General features: G+C 36.9%; 2 protein-coding genes across 3 annotated transcripts; both read left to right on the top strand.

Moving 5' to 3' along the window:
* The first annotated feature begins 137 nt into the window (after window positions 1–137).
* On the top strand, window positions 138–9334 carry pdap1a (pdgfa associated protein 1a). Its single transcript, XM_056255439.1, has 6 exons — window positions 138–363; window positions 746–828; window positions 951–1016; window positions 6997–7121; window positions 7202–7353; window positions 8157–9334. The coding sequence occupies exons 1-6, from the start codon at window positions 351–353 to the stop codon at window positions 8189–8191; spliced, it is 474 nt and encodes a 157-aa protein (XP_056111414.1). The 5' UTR covers window positions 138–350; the 3' UTR covers window positions 8192–9334.
* Window positions 9335–10298: 964 nt separating this feature from the next.
* Window positions 10299–25282, top strand: sh3bp1 (SH3-domain binding protein 1). 2 transcript variants are annotated; one of them, XM_056255438.1, is made up of 18 exons: window positions 10299–10423; window positions 14839–14881; window positions 15022–15126; window positions 15776–15852; window positions 15995–16106; window positions 16192–16268; window positions 16388–16475; window positions 19103–19171; window positions 19713–19803; window positions 19918–20054; window positions 20220–20331; window positions 21869–21950; window positions 22056–22136; window positions 22256–22369; window positions 22465–22562; window positions 24094–24214; window positions 24313–24581; window positions 24657–25282. In XM_056255438.1, exons 3-18 carry the CDS (start codon window positions 15124–15126, stop codon window positions 24941–24943), a joined length of 1818 nt encoding a protein of 605 aa, XP_056111413.1. In that variant the 5' UTR covers window positions 10299–10423; window positions 14839–14881; window positions 15022–15123; the 3' UTR covers window positions 24944–25282. The 2 variants fall into 2 exon arrangements, with proteins under 2 accessions (XP_056111413.1, XP_056111412.1); XM_056255437.1 differs by lacking the exon at window positions 10299–10423 and adding an exon at window positions 11378–11613.
* Window positions 25283–27096: the final 1814 nt, after the last annotated feature.

Below are 27096 nucleotides of genomic sequence, written 5' to 3'. Positions count from 1 at the left end.
GTAAACATAATACAAAGATAACTGCATAGAATGATACGAAGATTACATGACATCGCATTGGATAACTGCCTCTGTCGTAAAAATCATTTTGAATTTTGATTGGCCAACCCAGCATTCAATCATCAACAGTAAAGTCTCTTGACGTCACTCACAGGAAGCGGCAGAATAGTGCATTCAGCGGTACTAATTTGAGTCGACGAGGTTGCGTCATATTTAACTTTAAAATAGCCATTTTGTAGAAGTTTATAGAACATATTAAAGCTATTCAATTCTAGAGGGTACATTTCATATTACGACCAGAAATAGTCTTTTTCCTTTGAGGGTTTTCATCGTCACAGAGTGATTCCACGATGCCGAGAGGAGGTGAGTGTCGTGCGCCTGCCTGATCGCTGTTTTACCGTTTCCAACACACCGCCAGAGCCAGTATAAAAAAAAAGAAGAAAACTTATGAAAGGGAAATATGAAATTGACGGTGAATATAAGGCCTCTGAGGATACCGTTAGTGGCTACAGCTTCTCTATAATGGGCAAATCACGGTGGGGAAAGAAGCATGGACGCTAGTATAAACTCAGGCCATATTGGACCAGTGCAGTAACATGTGATTGTCCGATAAGTCGACAGTTTCACTGACGACTCTTGTTCATGCTTCGCCTAATTATGGCATTAAATGTTTGCATATAGTATCATCGCCTCTTACTGTTTTTAATTTGTTTATTTTCTTATTTTACCTTGTCCACCACCTTAGGCAGAAAGAGCCATAAGGGCCGTGGGAAGCAGTTCAGCAACCCTGAGGAGATTGATCGGCAGATGAAAGCTCAGAGGGAACTGGTGAGTGTATAAGTTCTTCTTCTGCCACTTTCCTTTAGTTGCCACACTTCTGAAGTTCACGTTTACTCTGCTGAACTGCTTCCAGTTTGTAAAATGGAAAATGTGATTTATGTTGTGTGTAGGAGGCGAAAGAAGGGGCTGAACGTGAAAGTTCAGAATCTGAAGAGGAGAGCAGCAGTGACGATGAAGTATGATGTTTTAATTAAATTCACTTAAAGGGATAGTTCTTTAAACAATTAGAATCCTGTCATTTACTCACCCTAGTTCCAAACCCATTTAAGATACAAGTGCATTGTAAACGTAATCCATTCCATATGAAACGAGTTGTTTAGTCCAAGTTTCCTGAAGATCCTCGTTTGCTTTATAAGATAAGCTGATTTCATTTAGGTTTTTATTCACATATAAACATTGACCAAAGCACATGCATGGAGCACATCACATATAGTAAACACAAGCTCAAACATGTTGGCCTGAAGCACAAGAACCAATGAGGTTTGTTCTCACATGTCACAGTCACGCAAAGACGTTTAAGCTTCAGTGAACCATATTTTATGTAGTTTTGTCAAAAATATTGATATTTCGATATGTATTGATTAGGGGTGTAACAGTATTCAAACCAAAACGAAAAACGCGATGCACAACCCACGGTATGTACAGCGGTATTCTCATGCTGTACCCCGCCCCCTGATGCCAAGCCCTAGCCCATTGTTGAGGTTGACCTCACTTTACCTTATATCACAAAACAAATTTTTCTTCCCTAACATTTGATTAAATAGTAATTAGGTGTGTAATTAATTTTTGTGTCTTTTGTGTACAAGACGAATACAGCGTTGTAGCCTAACCACCAATAATCGCAGTAAGCTCCGCGGTTTGTTATTTCGATTGGAAACGGTGTCATTTTTCAAATTATGTTCATTTTATCACGAAATTCAAACAACAAATGCCATTTTGATGCTCTTTAATGTGGCGTAACAGAACATTATATAGGCGCCTCAGTTTAAGCAGCGAGTGAACGTGATCATCTCTTTCTAATAAACATGAATGAACATCTGAAGGTATGTTGAAATATACAGTACAACTTACTGAAATGTATTATATCTAGTGTAATCGCTAAGCGTTTCAACGGAGGAAAGCGTGACATCAAAACCGTTGTACGTACTAAACCGTCAGTTTTGTGTACCGTCACAAACCCTAGTATCGATACTGAAATACCTCAAATGGTACCAATTAGGGCTGCAGGATTAATAGAATTTTAATCACGATCACGATTTTGGCTTCCCACGATCAAATTTGCGTGATCGAGCGATATTTAAAATGCGTCATTCCATTCACAGAATGCTCCGTATCAAAGTTTTTTTTTTGTGTGTCTGCGCGCGAGCAACAGTGCACGAAAGAGACCGAGTGTCCAAGAGCGCGCTCGAAAGTGCGCGTGAGATACCGAGTGTGTCTGCACGTGAGAGACGAGTGTGTCTGCGCGCGAGAGATACCGATTGTGTCTGCGCGCGAGAGATACCGATTGTGTCTGCGCGCGAGAGATACCGATTGTGTCTGCGCGCAGGGTCCGAAATTAACTTTTTGGCTCACCTGCCACGGGGACTGGTAGATGAAAAAATCCACCAGCCAAGCATATTTTTTACCGGCCAAAAACAGCCTTTTTGTGTCACATATACATTAATTTATATATAGGCTATATTTAAACATTTTTGTCATATTTCTGGTCTATTATTTTCCATTTTTACTTTTATTTACACACATATTACACAAGTTACACACATTAAAATAATATTTTTGTGGTGGTGCCTATATGAAAATAGTTCTGTACAAATGAAATGTATTATTGTATATTTAATAAAATATATGCTATAATCATATATTATAATTATTTCAAAAAAATATTTAGTTTTACTCTGCCTATTTTTTTTACTCCATTCACTCTGACTGATCCGATCAGTAACTGAAGGACTGGAAATATCAGTTGTTTAAACCATTCATTAAAATGAACCGGTTCAAAGGAGTCATTAGTTCGCGAATTGGACGTGTCATTATCGGATGTGTACGCGTTGTGTGGTTATCCTGGCGGTTGGGACATCCCACAAGATTTGTGTCAACACAGAAAACATTTAATCACTGGATAGGTTTTTTCGTTTATTTAAAGTGTGGTTTATGTCAGCTGAATGTGCGGAACGCTTTTCAGAGAAGAGAAGGTATTTTAGCACAATTCCCACCCAGCGGTAATTCAGGAAAAAACATATCCGAATGCTCCACATGAAACTATGGTCTTCCGACCTTTTACCATCGTGTCGATTTATTTTGATTAATATGTGACAAGGAGAGAGAGAGCAAGACAGCGCTTAGGAGACGGTGAAGCCTTGTTACTTTCACCTGGCTCCGAAGAGAAAGAGTGCGTGCGCGCGACCGGGCTCTCTCTCTCTCTGCTCGTGCTTTAGTTGCGCCCTGTCAGACGCACTACTGTCGTCTATTACTCACAGATCAAATAAGACTATGGCGAGACAAAAAATCGCTTTGGAGCAGGAGCATCGATAAGAGGACTCGTTAACTCGTTACATTACTATTTTGGTATGAACATTCACCCGCCAGTGGGGCGGATAGCCTTTTGAGATTTACTCGCCAAGCGGAAAATCTACCCGCATTTGGCGCTTGGCGGGTGTTAATGTCGGACCCTGTCTGCGCGCGAGAGAGACCGATTGTGTCTGCGCGCGAGAGAGACCGATTGTGTCTGCGCGCGAGAGAGACCGATTGTGTCTGCGCGCGAGAGAGACCGATTGTGTCTGCGCGCCTGAGACCGAGTGTGAGCATTAGTAAATTGGTACATACTACATAGTAATATGTATTTACTATATAAGAGGCATGAAAGTTCGATTAATGTACGCCAATAATCAGTACTACAAACGTCTTGTTTTGATCTATTGTTTAACAAATAGAAATAATTCGAGCACATGAACTTTCATATGGAGGATTAAATAGATTAAATTTATGCGGTAAGATTTCACAACTAATCACTGACTGTACTACCACAACATTTTACATTTCTTAAGCGTCAAATCTCAATTTCATCCATTAATCGAACTTCCATAGTGCATAGTTCTGCCTTGACATGTTCTCATTGGGTTACATTCTGTTATGGAATATTTGTTTTTTAATATTTGTTTTATTCACATCCATTATGCAGGTACAATGCAAGTTTATATTTTGCTTCCTAAAATATATTTACACAATGTAAAATAGTGCCCTGTTGAAGTTTTGCTACATTTTCTTTTTATTTCTTTTTATTTATTCTTTAAGGAGATGCACTGAATTTTGGTGAATAAGAGGACCTATTTTATTTTGATGCACATAGTTGTAAGGGTTTCTAATGATATACTGTTAGCGACCGATGCTGGTGACTCTATGATCTTATTACTTTTAGACTTAACCTCGGCCTTTGATACAGTTGATCATAAAACTCTATTATCCCGACTAGAATACTCTGTGGGCATCCAGGGAACTGTCCTCAGTTGGTTTAGATCTTATCTAACAAATAGAAGTTGCTCTGTCAAACTGGGTAATTTTTCTTCCTCACCAGCTCAACTCTCCTGTGGAGTGCCGCAGGGGTCTATTCTCGCACCCATTCTTTTTTTCCATGTATTTACTTCCTCTGGGCTCCATTTTCAGAAAGCATGGTGTATCATTTCACTGCTATGCAGATGATACACAAATTTTATTTCCCTCTGAAACCCAACAAAGATACTGCTCTAAAATCTCTTTTTGCATACCTAGAAGTAAAAATGTGGTTTTCTCAATTTCTTATTTTTGAATGAATCCAAGACCGAGGTTATAGTCTTTGGCCCCCATGACAACTATAATAGCAGCAACATTGATCTGGTCTATCTTTATCCAAAGTCATCTTGCATTAAGAACCTAGGTGTTCTCTGGGATCAGAACCTCAAATTTGAAAAACAAATCAATGCGGTGATTAGTGCTTGCTTTTTTCAGTTACGTCTTCTCTCTAAAATTAAATCCTCCCTTTCTGAGAAAACACTAGAGATTGCTATCCATGCGCTCATTACATCGCGGTTGGACTACTGCAACTCTCTCTACTTTGGCATACCCAAACACTCTATTGCTCGTCTCCAATTAGTACAGAACGCTGCTGCAAAGTTCCTCAAAAGAAAACGCAAATTTGGTCATGTTTCACCTATCTTAAAATCTCTGCATTGGCTACCTGTGCATTTTAGAATCGAGTTTAAAATTCTTTTATTTGTTTTTAAACCCGTAAATAACCTGGCACCAAGCTATCTGTCTGAGCTACTCTGCCCACACAACCCCACACGAAACCTGAGGTCTGGTGATCAGAGACTTCTGTCTGTCCCCAGATCACGGTTAAAGAATAGAGGAGACAGAGCCTTTGCTGTTGCTGGTCCTAGGCTTTGGAACAGCCTTCCGGTTTACATCAGAGCTGCTCAATCTTTAACTGTTTTTAAATCCTCTCTTAAAACCTATTTTTTTTCTTTAGCTTAATTCATTGTGAGCTTCTGTCATGAATGTGTGGTTTGTCCTTGTTCTTTATCTTGTGTATTGTTCAGCAGTTTGGTCAGCCCTGTTTGCTGTTTTTAAATGTCCTATATAAATAAATAAAACTTGTACATTAGCAGGAATGTAGCACAATATGGATGTGAAAGCAAATTTTGTCAAAATGCTGTCTTGCCGAGTATTCAGGTAAATACAGTCAGTTTTGGAATGTAATTAGTTGTGTAACAGTGACATGGGATCATCCAATTGGATCATAAATTGACAGCAGCCCAATAAACCTGTTGCTTTCTGTCATGTTAATCAAAGAACAAAAGACAAAGATAAAATCACTCGCTGCTCTTGACTGAATAACTTTTGTAACTTAAATTGTAAGCATTAATTAGGCCCTGTCCACACGGACACGGGTATTTTTATAACCGTGACTTTTTTTTTACGCGGTTCGGCCGTTCGTCCACACGAAAACGCACTGAAACGGAAAATTTTTGAAAACCCCTGCCAGGGTGAGGATATTCAAAAACGCCGGTTACAGTGTTGTCGTGTAGACAGTGAAACCGGGGTTTTTGCCTTGCGACGTCAGAGTGAGCGCCGTTATCCGCTGTGTTTGACATCATATTTGCGCTTCTGATTGGCCAACGTGGCTTTACGGTTAAGGTTTATATCGCCGCCTGCTGGCGTGGCATGCACTTGACCGCGCTTGATAGCGTGTTTTTGCGTTTTCATGTAGACGGAGACCGAGCATGTGTGGACGGGATTTCTTTTTAAAAACGGCAAAACTCCGGTTATAAAAATACCCGTGTCCGTGTGGACAAGGCCTTAATCTAATCCTGTGTTATTTTACAATTTAATTACTTTAAATTCTGTAGTATTTCTTACCAAAATATACTGTTAGACCCACCTGAAAAACTTAAAGCCATGTTTATTTAATTTGGCTCTTTATCCTATTGTATTTATTTGTGCTATCGTTTGCTATTTGTTTTCATTTCATTACTGACTGTTTATTTGTTTTTGTGTTTTTTAAATGTAGTTCAACGATTCAAATAAGCTATTACAACAAAATTACCCAAATTATCAAAAAATTATGAGGAGATAAGAAATTATTTGTATGGCAGTATAAATGGCAGTTTTCCCCATGGTATCAAAAATGTTATAGAATATCGATATTTTTCAAGGTATCGTATCAAAGTTGGAAATTCCAGTATCATGGCAACACTAATTTGATGTGCTCTATATGTGTGCGTTGATTGTTTATAGGTGAATAAAAGTGTAAAATAAATCTGTTCATCATATAAAGTGATTGTGTTTCAGAAGGCTTGAATTAAACTGCTCATTTCAAATGGGTTAATTATATAATGTCTTTTGTACTTTTTAATGCTTTTGCTTGGGCTGTCAATGGACAGACAAAGAAATAATGAGAGAATATTAAAAATGTCTTAATTTTTTAGTTTGAATTTTTTCGTTCTGAACGACATGAGGGTTATGAAATTTTTCATCTTTGAGTGAACTTTCCCTTTAACACATTATGTTATGGTTCTAATAGGGCAACTGTTTTAAATTTGATGGTGCTGCAGAGGGTGTTTCTGATTTATAAAGTTTCTAATTAAAATTATTTTTTACTAATGATTTCATTTCTTCTTTAAGGAACCTAAAAGGAAAGGTGTAGAAGGAATAATTGAAATCGAAAACCCGAACAGGATCTCCCAGAAAAGCAAGAAGGTTGTGGAAGTAGATGTCAATGCACCTAAAGAGCTCTCGCGTCGAGAAAGGTCTGTGGGATAGCGTAAACTTGAGATCCTCAGTCAAATAAATGGTTGTTGCGTTATATACATCGTGTTTCCATGTGTAGGGAGGAGATTGAGAAGCAGAAGGCTAAGGAGCGATACATGAAGCTGCATCTTGAGGGGAAGACGGACCAGGCTAGGGCGGACCTTGCCAGGCTGGCTATTATCAAAAAACAGAGGGAGGATGCAGCAAAAAAGCGAGAAGATCTACGGAAAGGTGAGCTGATAGCATTACGTATTCTGATGCAAGATCAATGAATGACAACCTGTATAACAGACAAAAGAAATGATATTGGTTCCTGTTTAGTTGTGTGTGCATGTTGAGAGCTGCTGAAACCAGGCCCGTCATGACCTTTGATATCACCTGCCGTGCCATATCAAAAAAACATACCATTGAAGCATATCTTTTTAGAATTTATTTTTGTTATAACTTTTTTTGCTTCATTATTGAAATATAGATTATATACCGGTAAATAATATATTTATTCATACATTTATTTATTTAATTTATTATAAATTCCTATTTATTTATATAATACTAAAATTATTTATTACATTTTAATATAATATAGTTGGGTATAATGCAGTATTTACTTTCAGCCCATGCCCCTCATTCAAGTTTGATTGATGGCCCTTCATAGTAGAAAGTTTTGACACTTCTGCTCGGGATAATACTGATGGACTGGTTAAAGGGATGGTCCGCCCAAAAAAATTAAAATTGTCATTCTGTCTCACCCTCATGTTGTTTCAAACTTGTTTGCATTTCTTTCTTCTGTAGAACATAATAGATAATTTCAAAGAATGTTGGTAGGCAAAGAGTTTTGGTTCCCATTGATTTCCATTGAATGGTCAAAAAATGGTCACTGGGAACTGAAAAAAGCTCAAACTTTTTATTAAAAAAATCAGACTTGTTGAGGTCCATGGGGCGAAGGTAAATCCCTATTATATTTTTAATTTTTGGGTGAACTATCCCTTTGATAACTAGTATTGACAATGGTCTTGTCTGCTTTTTCTTTTCAGAAAAAGAAGCAGAAGAGACAAAGTCGAAACGCTAGCCCGAGCATCATCACACAGGACAGGGCTTTTCTGGGGGGGGGGGGGGGGGGAGGGAAGGGGACTAGTTGTTTAGAGAAAACAGCTCAGGGGTATCCATACTTGTCATCCTTCCATCCATTCAAGGTTGGACGGGCATTTGGACATTTATAGGAAGTCAAATGGGAGGTGGTGTTGGAGTTTGTTGGGTTATTATTAGTTTTCAAAACCACCAAACTTCACTCACTTTATCCCTCCCCTGACATATTCACTGTGCTCAGACTCTAAAGCTGCTGGAGTTTACGCTCAATTTCTACATTTCTCTGATGTTATCACCATTACGTTAGATTGGGATGTTATGGCAAAGTGAGGTAGGGATGCAGGTGTACTTGCGTGAGCTGTTGTTTTCTGATGGGGAAGAAGCATGCTGTAGTGTGTAACAGTCAAACACTAAATAGACATTTAGTCTTTTTATGCATCGAATGACATCAACCCTTTTACTGTCTTTAATTTTGTCCACCTTTGTGGCCTCATTCTGTTTAAGTTCCAAACAATGCAGCTCTAGTCATTTAAAGGTTAATAGGTGGGTATATTTGGTTGTTACTTGGTGTAATCAGGACATTCTTGGACATGATGCTGCAGCTAAATTCTTACTTAAAATGTTAATGTTTTTAAATACTTAAACACAATAATGTAGTCTTGGAACAAGGTGTCACTATCAACAGGACAGTATTAATGTAACCGCTTCAGCACTGCTGACTGAGCTGATTCATGTCTCCGCAACACTTCAGCACATCAACTTTGATAATACCCCTTTACTCAGGGTTTTGCATTTCTCTTGAAGTGGGACCCTTGTTTTTGTCACTACCAGACCCACTGGTGTGTCCTCATAATATTTTGAGTTTATGCTTTAGCCCGCTGCTGGGACCTGACTTGCCTTGACTGTTTAAGGAAAGCAATATTACCTAGATAATGCTGATGGTGCAACTTCTTTTTTTTTCTTTTTTTTTCAGCTCTTAAACACAATTATTTACAGTGTTTTAACGTTTGTAATGCATTCATCAGTACCGAAATATGTATGTACTTGGGGTATTGATTTGAAATTAGTGGAATTCCTTATTTGAAATTTTGTTGTATACAAATAAATGAATTGGTAAATAAATAAAGTGTTTTCTCCTTGTGATATTTTGAGCAGAAATAATAATAAAAAAATGATGAAAGCTAAAAGTACATTTTTGGTAGCTTTATTCTAACCACCTTTGACCACCTAGTATTGGTAAAGCTAGACATTTAGAAAGCTTGCAGACTTTTTTTTCCAGTCCATAGATTGGGAAATTGTGATGAAACAGAAACGATAGCTGTAGAACGGAAACGAGTTTAGCAGGTCATTCAATTTAGAGGCTGTGTAAAAATCGAAAGGTTGAAAATTAGATCTGCAAGAAATTATTTTAAGCATTTCTTTCTGTATTTAGCGATCATAAATAAAAAGTGGTTATTGCAAAGTAGTGTAAATGCTAAAACCTCATAGCTTCAAGTTAAACAGCATGTGTTGCCGTTGCTTTTCTCAACACTGATGTGGATGGACTACATTTGTGGTCGAAAAGACGTTTTCTAATTTTCAATACTGTGTAAAATAATTGAGCAATGATTTATCATTCTAAAGTGAATCAATAGGATTGCCACAATTTCAAGAGATCGATCGGTCAATCCATGTTATTTATTTAAATAACTGAACATGTCACACCAGATCTTAGGTCATTACAATTAAACTTCAGAATTATTACTATTACTCAGAATTAATTTTAAAGTTCTATTGTTGGTGGAATACAAACCAAACGGAGCTCTCAGATCCGAAGTATATATCAGGCCAGTTAATAACAGGTAAATTCAAAACAAGTGTTTTGTCCTGCAAGATGTACAGGGTCGGCACCAGGACCCACAAAGTGGGTGTGCAATAACTTGGAATTACCACTGTGATTGATAGCACCTTGACAGACCGTGATTCCGAGAGAGAAAAAACTTCCAATGCGGCTTGAGTAGGCCTGCAAAAAATGACCAGGGTAACCACAGTTTGCCCTAATTACTTAAGTTATTGTTGTATTTATTCTTTGACAGCAAAAGTAATATTTGTAGTAAATATTGTATTTATCTGTGTTGCAGAGCGCCCCCTGTAGGAGGCTCCATCTCCCCCCTCATATTTACTTAGGACATTCCACTGGTTTCAGTTCATTGTCTTAACCGCATTGTTTCCCAAGGTAATTATTTGTGATGACACGCCTTTTATAATATAAAAAATTATTTCCCCTTTCATCTTTTTCACATCCTGCTGTTTGCAAACACAAACAGTGCACTTGTAATGGTTGTAATGTGATGGACACTTGATTGCCTAAGGACAATTTATAAGGATAATAAGAACAATTGATGTTCGCTGTCTAAAGCCCCTATACTCCCACCTCACTCCTGGCACTGGCAGCTGGACAATACTAAAAATCCTAAGGCCAAAAATCCATCATTTTCTAAATGACAAAATCTGAATTTTCAGCATCATTACTTCATTCTTCAGTGTCACATGATCCTTCAGAAATCATTCTAATATGCTGATTTTGTACTCGCGAAACATGTCTTCATTGATTTATCAGTTGAAAAAAGGTTTTTGTTGTTTTTGTGGAAACCATGATACATAACCATTCAAAAAGTCTGAGGTAAGTTTTGTTACACCTAATGTTGTTAAATTAATGTTTATTGCATTACTTTAGTGTCATGTGTCTGTGTGTTACCATGATGGTGGTTTGTATTTGTGTGAATGACAGTACTTCAATAGGTTGGTATATATTGCATCAGGCCTATCAGTTAATGATATACGTTTGTTTTACTGTAAATTTAAGTTAAATTTTGTAAAACCTAAAATGTTGCTACTGTATTATTTACAGTTCGTTTCTGGCAACTACAGATGCCAGCTTTTTACTGTAATTTAATTTAATTATTATTATTTTATTTTTTTAAATTAACAGTGTAATTTAACTGACATTGGTTGAAGTAAAAGTTTTAACAAAATGTTTGGTCATGATTATTAATGTGTTTTCTTGTTATATAGCAAATGAAGGCTGTGCAAATCTACTTCAGTGTTCTCTGTGGCCAGAGAGGACTGCATGACTTTCACAGCACGATATGAAATTGCCTTTCCTCTTATGCATTTGGTAACTTCCTCTTTCTCCGAGTCGATGAGGTGTGTGCTCAAATGTGAAACAGTCAAGTTGAGACTGTTGCTGACACAAGTCTGAATGACATGCCTGTTGTTTACTGAGTTCAGAGAGCAATATTTTCTATCAAATGAAACGAATATACCATTGACCTTCGCTTAGGAACAAGTATTTGAAGGCGTCCGTTTCTTCACAATCATGCTAAAGCAGTTTAACATCTTAAAGCAGTTTGGAAATGGGGGGAAGTAAGTACTTTCATTTGTTGATTTCAGACTGTTTGTGGTGTTGTATGTGACTGTTACAGGAATGTCACTACATGTGACCAAGTTGTGACTTTTTTTCCAGCAGTCTTGCTTATCTTTTGTAGCTAAACAAAATATTAATATGATAGATGGCTGTTTTATTTCTCCTAACATGGCTAATTTGTTGTGTAAGAAGGCAACTTGTTTCAACGTCTGTTGTGGTGAAAGCATGAATCGGATAACAGTACAATTGTTCATTAATTGATATGTTTATAACTTTCACTAACAATTTCATTGACTGGTAACTTTATTTCAGGCTGGGTCTTGTTTCAGTTGTTTAAGCCTGAGGAAATAGCTAGGGCTGACTGCAAAAACAAAATGTCACGCAAACAATGTGTACCAATATTAGATTTTTGATTTCAGTGACATTTGCGCACTCATGTGCACAGCTTAAAGTATGTTCTTTGAGAAGATATTTCACATAGCTACATTTATTAATATGTAAAGTCTTAAACACTTGACAGTGATTGGGCGATTGTTTTGAAAGAGGCCATGAATAAAGTTGCCAGTTTTTAGTTGCTGAGGGTGGAGAGCACATCTGCAGGTTGCACAGAACAAGATGCTAGTTTTGCAGCCCTCCCTAATATGACGTTAACAGGATATTAATAAACTTCTTAACCCCAGACTCAAAGCAGAGATAATACTTTCCTTTTAAAACAGTTTGTGTGACCTTTGAAGCTGAAACCGTATACCACGTATGTACAACAAGTGCTTGTTAAGGTCCTATGAAACAAACAAGGTAACAAGCTATACAATCTATAATAGAATAAAGCCTCTGAGTATTTTATAATTGAGATATGTGATGCACACTAGTGTTCAAAAGTTATAAGGTCAGAAAGATTTTTTTAAAGGAATTAATACTTTTATTCAGCAAAGATGCATTAAGTAAGTTGATCAAAAGTGACAGTAAAGACTGTTATAATTACAAGATTTATATTTCAAATAAAGGCCTATGTATCACGTATTCCACAAAAATTGAGCAGAACAACTGTTTTCAACTTAATAATAATAATAAGAAATGTTTCTTGAGCACCAAATCAGCATATTATAATGACTTTAACATGCAGGAATAAATTACATTTAAAAAAATATATTAAATAGAAAACAGTTATTTTAAATTATAATAATATTTCACAATATTGCTGTTTCTACTGTGTTTTTAATCAAATAAATAAGACTAATAAGACTTGGATACAGACAAATAGAACATGATTTTCTGATGCAATCGCAGTGAAACCTCCCCTCCTCAGAGACACAAAAATGGCTTCTCGTGTTTTTGTGTTCTTGGATGCTTTTAGAAACATTGCATACATAGGAAATAACACATGTCTCATTGATGACTTTTAAGGCTACAAATGATGTAGTTTGTGCATCTACTCATTATACATGCTGAACAATAGATTGTGGTTAAAAGAGAGAGAGAGAGAGAGAGTAAAAGGGTTTGTGCTTCGACCTTCAGTCCACTTCCCCTATACCCATGGCCTGTTTTCTACAGTGGCTTTGGCTCTCTAATTTTAGTTTAGCTGCTTTGGGTATGGTGAATGGTATGTTTTATCCGCAACTTTTGCTTGGAAAAAGTGATTTCTATAAATTCAATAGATTCTATATTCTATAAATTTAAAGGGCACCTATTATGCTATTTGAAAGGTTTTCTAAATTTGGAGATCTCCATCAACTGTTTTACTTGCATGAAAGGTAAAAAAAAAAAAAAAAAACACTTTCATTTTCTGTGGTGAAAATTTTAATTTTATAAATTGCACATCACCACATTTTTCAAAGATTATCAAACGACTCCAGATTCAGTCTCTCTAAATCGCTCCTTTCCGAGAGAGTACTCTGCTCTGATTGGTCAGATGGCCCAGTCTGTTGTGATTGGTCTACCGCTTACAGAAACTAAACGGCCATACCATAACTGAACTTCAGCTCCAGAGGCTTCCTCAACCCTCAGTGATTGTACACACTGTAACAATGTTTACAATATAAAACTCAAAACAACGATTTTGAATACCCTGTAGATTGGAAAATATATACATCAATAATTAATCAAGACCATTGATGGGCATTATGCAAAGTTTTACAGATCAAAGTGCACAATAAATAAATGTATTGTCGTGACTTTCGTGACCTGCATATGTAACACAGTAAAACATTTGTTATATTACACACTATGAAAAGTTTTTAAAAAAGCATAATAGGGGCACTTTAATACTAAGCCTGAACCTAATTTACACATATTTTTTGATTTACATATAAACCATATCTTTATATGAGTCAAATATGTTTATACAAAAGTCAGTTTTGGTCTTTGAATGAGTTCCAAGAGTGCAGATATACAGTCCAACAACACTGGGATTTTTCACTGTGTGTATCATTATCAATCGGTATATTAGTGTTGAGGATTTTCAATGACTCTTCACACAGGTTACATTGTTACAAGTGACTCGTTGAATCATTTGTTCAACCGTTTCATTAATACACACTGAATTATCCAGGAACAAAACAATGGCTGCATCCGAAATTGCATAAATTCTGAGAAGGTATGTCTTTTGAACAAGTTCTTATTTCGCAAGGACTGTTAAAAAAACATGTTCTATATAGTATGGATGTTTGTATAATGAATGAAATCCAGATGTACCACATTCGTCATGTGTAAAGTGTCCATGGGATGCAAACTTAAGAATCTCAAAAAATCCGGGTAATTCTTGTCAACTGTTTTATGAATACTGGGAAGTCAGACTTCTCAGACCGGGAGTCAGAAGATCAGTCGGACTGTTTTCACATACTGTTTTTTGCCAACTATATTGTAAGGATGCAAGTAGGCTATAGTTATATGCAGCACTGTCTTTTATGATTCAGTCATTGAATCATTAATTCAACCAGTTCATTCAAAAATATCGATTCATTCAGGTACTAAACAGTCTTTATGAGTGAGTCGAGCGAATTTGTTCACTCCCATTCTACTGTGGTGTGGTTTGGAACTGTTTTTGTTAAGTAAATACAATTTACTCAGAATTAACTTCTTGTTTATTGAGCTTAATTAAGCAATATTACATTTGCAATCATGCTGTTGGTCTGAATGTCAACACAGCTGTGATTACCTGCGGCCTCGTGGCGGTTGCCATCTGTATTATGCAAGTCATGTTCAAGGTAATTGTTTCTGTTTTGTAGGTCACAAGATGCAACTGACCTTCTCTCGGAGGATCTGGTTTTGGTGAGGCATTTCTACCAATATTACACCTTAACTATTAAATCTACATAAACCACAATTGCTGAGATGCCTTCATACACGCTATGTTAACAGTATTTGAATACAGGGCCCTGTAAATGAATGCTCCATCTGGTTGCTTTAAGGTGGAACAACGTGTGGAGCCAGCCAAGAAAGCTGCCCAGATCATTCATAAGAAGTTGGTAGGCTGCCTGCAGAGTCAGCAGGGACTGGACTCAGAGAGACGGATGGTAAGCTGACCCCCGATTCAATCATGTGGTTTGTAAGTGTGTTGGCTCAGACTTTGAAGCAGAGTAAGCAGTTGCTGTATATGAAAAGTGAGTAATGTTCACAGAGACAAAATAAAATGGTCATATGATGAAATGCTGTGGCTGTGAAGATCATCTACACATAGACCACCATCACAGTGGATGATGGCTAGCTATCTTGGCCTACCATTTTGTGAAGTTAATCCCAAATTGCTCCAGGGGTGATGGAGAGTCCCTGAATCAGTCTTCTGAGGTTTTCGTCATGTCTATGTATAGATAATTATGTCTGGACAAAATGTTTTGGATATGCTTCAAACATGATGCAGCTGCACAGAAGTGCAGGCTTTCATTTTCTTATTCTTCAAGAACATTCTTCATTTCTTTCTCTTTGTAAAAAAAGATTTAGTGAGGAAAGTCTGTTCCATTTCTCTGATTTTTGCTCAATTTCCCCCTCATATTTCCTCCTTTGCATTTTGTCTTGGGCCGTGAAATTACACTGTTACATTTGTCCCTTAGCTGTGATAACCATCTAAACTAATAGTTTAAAAGCAGAACTATCCAAAAACGTGACTTTCTATACTTCCTGATTTCCTCACTCACTTTGCTCATTCATATTTTTCATTATTTACAGAAAAAGTTACCCCTCATGATGCTGTCCGTCAGTATGGCTGAGAGCTTTAAAGATTTTGATGGTGAATCTTCTATGAGGTGAGTATGATATAATATCCAGCATGATACTGATGTAAATGTTTTTTACAGGCAGAGTTAGGAGTAAATGGCAATGAGGCACAGTTGCCTTGGAAATACTCCGTTTACAGTCTGTTTCTAAGCACACCTAACCTTCCTGCAGAAAAGTTCTGGAAATGTGCTGCTTCATGCAAAATTTCCTGGCTCGGACTCTGGCTGACTTTGAGATGAAGTTGGAGAAAGAAGTTCTTGTGCCTCTGAATAAGCTCAGTGAGGTAGCTTTTTTTTCTTACTACTAAACCATGTTAACTGAAACAGACAGTAAACATGACCTATTCATGGCTGATGTTATCTATGCAGGAGGACCTGCCAGAGATCTTGAAAAACAAAAAACAGTTTGCTAAACTTACAACAGACTGGAATAATGCTCGTGTCAGGTGATTTTCTTATTTTTGTCAACATGACCACAATGTGTCTCAAACATCTCTTTCAACATAAATCACAACTTCATATCTGTGCAATCATCTTTTATGAAGACATCCACTTTCACTTTTAGATCTCAGAGCAGCACAGGCCCCCAGGCTAAGCAGGATGGTCTACGAGAGGATGTAGAGGAGGCCTGGAAGAGACTGGAGTCTATCAAGGTTAAACTTGGTTAAAGTTTGTTTTTTTCACTGGTCCCAGACTTATTATGCTAGCATGGCCAATTTAACATAGTTCAGTCATGAAACTCTAGATGGCGCAGACTGTTTCTATACATGAAATCTACATCTGCTGTTTCTGCAGCCAGTGAGCTTGCTTGCTCAACATTTAAATGGTCTGGTTCAGTGTTCGCTGCAAGCTGGTCTTGAAGTGCACTGTTAGAGATCCTCTGAGATCCCCCAACTCCACCTGTCTAGATCTGCTGTGTATCTACTGGCAGTAGCAAGTCTATACACAGTACGTAGCACTAGTCCCTCAAGACCAAATAATTTACATTTACAATGTCATATAAATGAACAGTCTAAAATTATTCAGAGAGTTGTCATGATAGGACAATATTTTGCTACTCTCATACTAATCCTTAACCTCGTTGTTGATTAGAATTGTTCTAACCTTGGCTGCTTTTACAAATGGTTACGATAACATCAAATTTGACAACAAACTGAAACTTCACAGCACTTGTGTCAAACTGTCCTGCAGTGTTGCTCCAACCAGCTCCAAAATACCTGTCTGGCAGTTTCTAGTGATCTTGAAGACCTTAGCTGTGTTCAAAATCTCCCCCTATACCCTCATTCACTATTCCCTACTTTACTCCACTTATATAGTCTACTTGAAGGAGTGAATGAAAATGAGTGAGCGAATTCGGACACTGAGTGCATCGGAAGGGCTGTCCCTTTGCATAGTTTGTGCTTGCAGTTTAATAATCATTTGAAACTTCGCAAACTGGCAGCTCCAGTAGTAATGAAAAGATTTATCGGTAACGCTTTAGATTACAGCCCGGAAAGTACTGCGTAATTAAAGCGATTTTACAGTGTAACGTTCAGTAATTATAGTGTACCTATAAACATACTTACAATATAAGTATAAGGGAACAATATGTAAAGTTTGGGAAATAAAGGTGTAACAACCAGGAGAATTAAACAATTATTTATACTGTAAGTATTATAGAACTAAAGGGTGCTTATTCTACTATTATGATATAACAATCTTACATTTGGGAGCAATTTAGCAAGAACATACACTGCGTACCTTTGTGAAATAATGGTGAACCAGTACATACTGTATAGGCTTTTAAAAAATTACAGGGTACATATCTATGCATTTATAAAGTAATCTTTTCAACAAAAGTGCACTGAAAACGAAAACTATTGCAACTTTTGCTTAAATATTGGGGAAAGATACTCTTGTTTCATGTAGTGGTGCTTGTTACCCTCTTGTTCCATGTAGTTACTGGGTAAGTGTGACGTTGCGGGCTGTAAATTAAAGTGGTGCTTGTTACCCTCTTGTTCCATGTAGTTACAGGGTAAGTAGAATAAAAATGCATACACACAATCTTATATCACTGACTCGGAAACCTTTATTTATTATATAAGCACCACTTACCCTGTAACCACATGAAACCGGATTTATTTCCCAGTATATTTAAAAAAATTGCAATAGTCTTGGCTTTTCTTGCCTTGAAACATGTTAACCCAAACTTAAACATCTGCACTTTTGCTATAAAAAAAAAATATATATATATATATATTTTTTTTATAAATGCATAGATATGTACCCTGTCATTTTTAAAAAGCCTATACAGTATGTATTGCCTTGGTACACAATTATTACAAAAAGGTACGCAGTGTTCTCGCTAAATTGTTCCCAAATGTAAGATTGTTGTATCATAATAGTAGAATAAGTACCCCTTAGTTCTATAATACTTACAGTATAAATTTTTTTTTTTATTTCCCCTGGTTGTTACCCCTTTATTCCCCAAACTTTACATATTGTTCCCTTATACTTTCATGTAAGTACTTTATAGGTACACAATAATCACAGAAAGTTACACTGTAAATTCCTCTTAATTACACAGTACTTTCCGGGCTGTAATCTAAAGCGTTACCGATTTATCTTGATCTCTGCATGGAAACTAGCAAGTATAACCCAATTTAATGATCAATTAAAAAGGAATTTATACCTGTATGATATTACGCTGTACCCACATTGGACCAGCGGTTTGGAAAATGGATGGATGGATGATTCAGCTGCGGGCGCCATCTTCTTGCGATACGTGGGAACTCATTCGGCACAACCCTCACAGTGCATTGTGGGCATTCTCTGGCTGTTGAGTGTACATCAGCTGTACACTCGTTATTGCGGTGCATTATGTTGAAGGAGTTCACTCGATAACGTCCACTATTGTTTCGGACACCACTTCAAATGGCTGTCCTATCAAATAGTGGCCTATTTAAGGGTATAGGGGGTGATTTCGGACACAGCCCTTGATTAGCTGGTTCAGGTGTGTTTAATTAGGGTTGGGGAGCTAAACTCTGCAGGACAGTGGCCATCCAGTAACTGAGTTTGACATCCCTGCTTTACAGCTTGTTCAAATCTAGCTCACATCATTTGCTGATCTTATTTCCTCTCTCTGCTTTTCATACTGTCAAGGATCTAAACAATCCTTTTTGGGGTTTGCTAAGCTGACATTAAATGTGTGATATGATTTCTGTTAATTTCTCAGGCTTCACTACTTTTAAGGAATGCACAGGAAAGAAAACAATAAACCTATACATTTTCTTTCTCTCAGGATCAGTACTCAGCAGACCTCTATCATTTTGCCACTAAAGAGGATGAGTACGCCAGCTACTTCATTCGTGTGAGTATTTATGTCCTTACCTTCACAGGCCCATTAGTAATGCTCAAGTACCACTTTTAATCAATACCAAAATAGAATTGTTCCTTTCAACTCGTATTACACACTAGATATTACACTCAGCATTATTATCATTAGTAAAAAGGTCAATTGTTACAGTGATTAGATTTTAATCTACAAATAGTCAATACTGTGAGATAAAAACACTCACCAAATGGCTTCCTCTCTTTAAAAAAAAAGAAAAGACGACGACCTTTTTTAAATATTATTTTTATATTCCATCTATCCATCCATTCACCACTTATCCTCTGTTGGGTCACGGTTATTCATTTATTTATTTGTGTTCTTGGTATTGTATGAATAAAATGATTGATTTATATATAAATACATGTCTATATGTTTTCTTCTTAATGATATTTCATTGTTCTGAGATGACTCCTTGGAATGTTTTCAATCATTTTAATTATAATGATAAGGAAACAAAATATAAGGGAAAAAAAAATATATATATATAAAGACTGTCTTTCACTGCTCTAACTGACAGCTTCTAGATCTGCAAGCTGAATATCACAAGGCCTCCCATGAATTCCTGGAGAGAAACATAACAGAGCTGAAAGAGAGTCACAGCAACACAGGTGAGCGGAGGAAAATTACGTTTAGCAGTGATTTAAACATCTAAACATTTGCATATCACATAGACAGCAGCATTATCACAACTTTGAAATGTGTAATTGTCTGTTTGAATAAAGAGACCCAAGTGAGTTCATCAGAAAATAAGGTTTTCGGAGAGCCTCTGCTGTCTCACCTTCAGACTTGTGGGAAAAAGATTGCTGTGCCTATTGAGGAGTGTGTAAGCATGCTGCTTCGTACAGGACTCAGGGAAGAGGTAAGCACACAGACGTGTATTTCAAGTGCAGCTTTGCACCTACACACAAAGAATTGCACACCCACATAACGGCATGCCCAGTATCATCAGTAGATCTTTCGCTTTTCGACTCTCGTGTCTCGTCTTCACTATCTCTCACTATCTATTTTTATGACTATCATCTAGGGGTTGTTCAGACTAGCAGCTGCTGCATCTGTTATGAGAAAACTGAAAAGCTGTCTGGATTCAGGGACAGTCGACCAGAATGAGTTCAGCTCTGACCCACATGCTGTGGCAGGTAAAAGGCCACTGTAACTTTTGTGTGTGTGTTTTGTATGACAGACTGTAACTTTTTTTTATTCTTTGATTAATTTTAAATGTGCAACCCGAGTTATGAGCTTAGTCTTAGCTAACAGTTCCCAGAACTTTGGCTAACCTTAAGGTTCTCTCAATGTTATGAATGAAACCTTCTTCCAGTAACATTAATAGAACGTTCGGTCAAAGTTATCGGGTCTTTAATAACGTTATCAAAACGTTATCCCAAAAACATTATATATATTGTTCACGGAATTCACATATATTTTGTTCTTCTGAATCATTATAGTTGGACATAAGTCTAATGTTTTTTAAATGTTGCAAATTTGTTAAAGATGGATGGTTCAGAGAACATTCAAATGTATGAATTTATTCGGTGTATGAATGAGTGAGTGAATGGGTGAATGTGAGGCAAAATGTAAAGCGCTTTGGTGGCCATTGGGTCTGTGAAAGCGCTATATAAATGCAGTCCATTTACCATTTACCATTCAAATGTAGCGTTTTAAACATTTAGAAAACTAGTTGTTTTGACCCATCTGAGAACAATCAGAAATAACATTTTCCTAACTTAATGGGTACGTTAGCAAAACGTTCTTAGAACATATTTTTGTTAGCTTAGATATTGTCTGATGCTTTAACTGACAATGATGGGAAAGGTGCATGCATGGTGTTACACCATATGTGGTTGCTATATGTGGTTGAGGTGACAAACTGCAGCATATTAAAAAACAGATGTTTCTAGGATCCTCGTTGTCTATTACAGGAACATTTCAGTCATCATTTATACATGTGGTTTCAAACCTGTATGATTTTCTTACATGGAACACAAAATTAAACGTTTTTTTCCTGTCTTACATTATTGGACACACTGATTAATCCAGGTGTGTCTGATTATTGTTGCTATGACTACTGAGGTCAGGCACACCTGAATTAATCAGTGTGTCCAATAATGTAAGACAGGAAATAAAGGAGCTGGCTTAAGTTCAGGAAGTAGTGCAGCTGTGCATAAAGTCAATTGAGCTTGAAAATGACTAAAATACACCATAAACATCTGTGTGCTATATTCAAAGTCTTCTGAAGCCATATAGCTTTTTGTATGGAACATTTTTAAAAGTCAATTGAAATCATTCCTCTTTGTCATAGCAAAAATCTCATTCACGTTTCATGTCTGCGTATATTCATCAGGTTTGACATCAGTGGTTATCAAGTGTCTCATCATTTACGTCAAAATCGCCTCAATACATCTTACCAAAATTATTATTATTATTATTATTTGAAGATTTAAAAGCTTGACTGTTTCAGTCCCGATTCACTTTCATTGTAGGAAAAAAATGATATTCTGCTAAACAACTTCTTTTGTATTGGAACAAAGAAAGTCATGTGGGTTTGGAACAACTTGAAAATGTTGCTTTAGCGTAAACTACTTTGCATTTTGTGCCAATCAAACCTTTTGCTAAAAATGAAAGGATATAAAATATTATTAAAAATATTTAGTTATTTTGTTTGCACTGTCTTTGCAGGGGCTCTTAAGTGTTACTTGAGAGAATTGCCTGAACCGCTCTTGACATTTGAACTATACAATGACTGGTTCACAGCTGCAGGGTAAGTCAGTACATGTGGCTTGTTTTCTTCTGTATCAATCATTTTAAAACACCTCAGATACCGAGTTTAAATCCATTTTCATTGTCTTGTCATTTTTAAAATTAGAGAAAAAGAAACAGATGAAAAATTAAAGCAGCTACGGACAGTGTTGCAAAAACTTCCCACAGAAAACTACAATAACCTCAGGTACGGTAGATTTTCAACTTTCTCATATCCACCACAAACTATTAATGTTCATGTTCACACCTAACTTTCACTCTCTGGTTCTAACTTTGACTTCATCTCTCTCTCTCTCTCTTCATCAGATACCTTGTCCAGTTTTTGTCACACTTGTCAGAGCAGCGAGCAGTGAACAAGATGACACCCAGCAACATTGCTATAGTGCTTGGGCCTAATCTACTCTGGCCTCTCTGTGAGGGGTCAGTATAGCACACACAAACACAAGTCTGGACTTCTCAATTATGCATCTACAACTCAATCTCCTGAAATAACCCTCTGCTTTTCTCTATTTCAGAGAGACATCATTGCTGAACATGGCATCTGCTTCCTCGGTGCAAGTTGTGACTATCATAGAGCCTCTTATACAGTATTCCCAGAACCTCTTTCCCGAAGGTACAGAAACATTACTTTTCAAGTCATTACAGAAACAAGTCATTGTTCACCTCACTTCCCCCCGGTTTCACAGACAAGGCTTAAGCCTAGTCCCGACTAAAATGTATGTTTGAGCTGTTTTAACTGAAAGCAACTTGCAATGAATTAACTCTTTACCTGCCAGTTTAAAAAAAGAAATAAGTTGCCAGCCACCGCTAGCATTGTTGATCATTTTCACAAACGTTTTATGGCCCCCAGAATATTTTTTTTTTGTATGAATATCTAAACTTTTCAATGCTTTTAAAACAAAACAAAAACGTTTTATTCTAGCTTAATGCATTCTTTTTTATCAACACTTGAATGTGGGTAAGTTTCATTAAAAAGCAAGATTTTGAGCAAAAAGCTGAGAACATCCAGATCAGATTCAGAACGATGATCAAAACATAGATGGAGTAGACCGAGTCCATCAACACCTCCAAAACTTCAGTCCTATAGCTCATCCTGGGTCGACATTTCATTCAGTAACATTAGGCAGTTTTTATTAATATGCTGTTTAATGTTGATGATCGCGTTATTTTACATAATGCATCTGCTATCGCTTGTTTCTGCTTCTTCACATGTGTTTGTTTTGATCAGGAGATTCAGTACTGTTTCAGAAGATGTAATAGCGCTCTATAAAACAGTTAAGATTTAGCTGGTCATCAAACTCCGCCCACGTCCGAATGTGACGTCAGAAGCCACACCCATGTCCAATACGTCACCTTGTGACTCCCCATCCTCGTTCCGCACGGAAACCTGATTTATTGTATAGGTTTCCGATTGAAAGGGTTTTAAGTTGTAAGGGTAGGTTTTGAATGGGTTTCAGGCATAAGGGTTTTAGGTGGGTTTCAGTATATAGGTTTCAGATTAAAAGGGTTTTTTAGGCATACGGGTAGGTTTTCAGTCTGGTCTGTCATTAAAAGAGAAATATAAGTAAAAGGAAAAAATAAGTGTGAGGGTTAAGTCTTCTCGATGCTTCTTCCTGTTTCAAAGTTAATGAGGAAGAGCGATAAAAAAAAAAAGGAAATTCCAAACGCTTCTTTTGGGCGTGGCTTCTGACATCACAGTGTGGGCCGGGTTGAATGTCCAATACAAACTGCAGCGAGACGTTTCTTGAAATTTCTGTCAATGGCAGGGAAAGAGTTACAATATGTCCTTGCCATTGTTTTGTCTCAAGATGCATACCAGTAATGTTTTTTCTAAGGCATGTTTAGAAAAGCTTTTTAAGTGTCCTAATTGAATTAAGGCCCAATCCTGGCTTAATCTAAGCTCTGTCTGTGAAACAGGGCCTTCATGAGGTAAAAACCGCAATAGATTGCCATAACATTTTTTTTTAAATTCTATTTGGTATGGTTAATGCTTCCAGTTCATTTCTGTTCATCCTTTATTGTATGTAATTGGGAAGTTTTATGTTTTTAATGTTGCTTAAATCATTTAAAGAGTGTAATTGCAATAATCATTTGTGAAATTCCAAATGTAAAAATATTTCCAAATGAATCAAATGTTCTTTTAGAGGCTGATTTCGAGATCCCAGAACTGCCTGAAAGCCCACTGTCCCAGAGATCTCTTTCTGACAGCGTCTTTCCCTCTCTCCCTCTCTCCTCTGGTCGACCATCCCTATCAAAAACTGACAGGTAGGGAACCTCCTTTATAGAACCACCTAAGGTCAAGACTCTCCTAAATGAGTTAAGTTTACAAAAGTCTTGTTTTATTTTGGCTGTGCTTATTTCAGCTCAGCATCATCTGAGGACTTTGGGGTGACAGTAGTTAAATCTGGTCAGGTGATCCGTGATGCTGTTGTGTGGGACAACAACGATTCTGATCCAATCACTCAACCACCTACACAGAATTACATGCCTTCAGCACTTCCTCGTTACACTCCGGTACACGCCCAAAGCCAATCGCAGACTAAGACGAAGTACTTCAGCCAATCAGAGCCAACTCAGGAGCTGCCCTCCCAGTCCCAGGAGCCCATGCTGAAGATCTCTACTCCTTACAAACGTATGTCTGCAATTATTAAAGCTTTCTGTGTCATATTACTGTAGTAGAAACTACATTTTCAGTTGATTTCTACAGCAAGGAGGTCGTTCATCCAGCACAAGACATCAAACCTCTCCAAAGGCCCTCCTGTGAGCCAGGCAGGCATTTTATCCACAGCCCAGACGAGAATGTTCCCTGTTCCTCTGCCTAGGGGGTCTGAAATAAAACCCCCACCTTCACCAAAGCCCGAAATCGCCCAAGCTCCACTACCCACATTGCCCGAAGCAGGACCACAAAAGAAACCCCAAGGCAGAAGACCCAAAGTCCCTCCTCCACAACCACCCCAAGCACTGAACAAGCAGCTCTCCTTTCCAGATCAGTGAGTCTTGGAATAGAAAGTCGACTGGATTTAACAGTTTGTGCAGTATCTTATGGTTAAGCTTTTAAACAAAGTTTGGAGTCTGTAAGATTTTTTTTTACTGTTTTTGCAAGAAGTCTCTTATGCTCACTAAGGCTACATTTATTCGATTGAAAATGTAGTAAAAACAGTAATATTGTGAAATATTATTACAATTTAAAATAACTGTTTTAATATATTTTAAAATGTAATTTATTCCTGTGATGGCAAAGCTGAATTTTCAGCATCATTACTCTAGTCTTCAGTGTCACATGATCCTTCAGAAATCATTCTAATACGATGCTCAAGAAATATTTCTTATTATTATCAAAGTTGATAACAGCTGTGTTGCTTAATATTTTGCTGGAAATCTTGATAAAACATTTTCAGGGTTCTTTGATGGAATAGAAACCTTTTTTTTAAACAGAAATTAAATGTCTTTACTGTCACTTGATCAATTTGATGCATCCTCCTCACTGAATAAAATAAGTTTCTTTAAAAATCTTACTGACCCCAAACTTTTGACCAGTAGTGTGTCTTTTTTTTGGTTATCTTGTATAGGGTTTTAGATCCGGGTTTTTGGGACTATCAAATACAAATATAACAATCTGACTTCCTTTGGTTTTGGTCTGAGGCGTACTGACACGCTTCACATTAGCTATTTATGTATAAGCTTATTCTGAAGCATGACATTTGAAACGCCATAAGTCAAATCATTATTTGCACTTACACTTATTAAAGCATTTTAAGGCTGATGTTGTTCATAGCTTCTTTTAATGAAAACTTTATTGCTGTCATTGATAGATAACATACATTGCTATTTTGTATATTTCTTGTGCAAACCCGCACAAACGTAAAATTTGTACATATTATATTGTGATTAAGGGAATGAATGGAGAGGTCAATTCCTCTATCATAATAAACAAAACTTAAATTCAAACAAAATTAATATTTAATCATAGTTTCATAATACATTGATAAACATTGGTGGGCATAATATTACTGAATACTGTGTTGATCTGAAGATATTTATCATGTAATAAAGGAAATGACAGTCATGGTTGCTTATTTTTTCTGTTTTGTTTGTGCATATGTGAGAACATAAAGCACATCACAGCTTTGTGCAGCACAGTGACCCGTAGGCCTTGTCTTGACTTGTAAAGATTGCTGGTTTCCCAGGAAATAAGGGTTTAAAAAATGAAACTGCCACACAATGTCATCCACAATTGAAATATGAGCTATTAAAACTAAATGAATGCAAACTGCAAAGTGTTTTGCATAGTAAAAGTTAGCTAGCAGGTATATGTCTGTGCTTCTACATGGCATTACTGTACACTACATAAGGTTTACTCGAAATGTAAATATACTGCAAACTAAAATATTGCATATTTTAATTGTATACTGTTACCATTGTTAGCCAGCTGTTTATTGTGCAATACAGAGCAACTGTGGCCGGTTTTATTTCCCTGGAACAAAGCTTATATTTTAGGGATGAGAAGGTAGGATCAAACAAAAGTGAAAATTTGAGATGCCAATATTAGTTTATGTCCTTGTAGATCTGCTCATATTTCAGGTTTTCATCACTTTCTTCAAAACACGATGAATGCAGGGGTAAATAACAATCCATTAGCTTTCATTTTCCCCATTGCAAACATTTAGAAATGTTATTAAAGGAATAGTTCCTCTAAAAAAAAAATTCTGTCATCACCCTCCTTGCTGCTCTTTTCCAAAAAATGATCCTGAATGAGAACTGGGGATGTTAGACTCCTAAATAAAAAAAGAAATCCGACCATAAGTTTAACAATAGTCTTGTTGTCTTGACTTGTGGTTGACTTGTGGTCTTCTGGAGTCATATCTCATTATTTAAATTTTATTCTTTGATCGTTATTAAAGCGGTACTCCACCCAAAAAATGTAATTCTGTCATTATTTACTCACCCTCATGTCATTCCAAATCTTCCAGAACCTTTTTCTGCTGAACAAAGATAATTTGAAGAACACAGGGTACCAACCCAACTGACTGTCGTGTCGTGGAGTTTTGGAACAACATGGAACAAACATAATGACAGAATTTGTATTTTTTGGATGAACTATCCCTTTAAAAGTGCTGTGTGATTTGGACTTTAGGCATCTCGTAGTG

This window comes from Rhinichthys klamathensis, unplaced genomic scaffold (genome assembly GCF_029890125.1).
Source record: "Rhinichthys klamathensis goyatoka isolate OS25496 unplaced genomic scaffold, OSU_Roscu_1.1 h1tg000121l_1, whole genome shotgun sequence".
NCBI lineage: Eukaryota > Metazoa > Chordata > Actinopteri > Cypriniformes > Leuciscidae > Rhinichthys > Rhinichthys klamathensis.
Note: the sequence above shows the minus strand (reverse complement) of the source record. Positions and strands in the feature narration are given on the sequence as shown.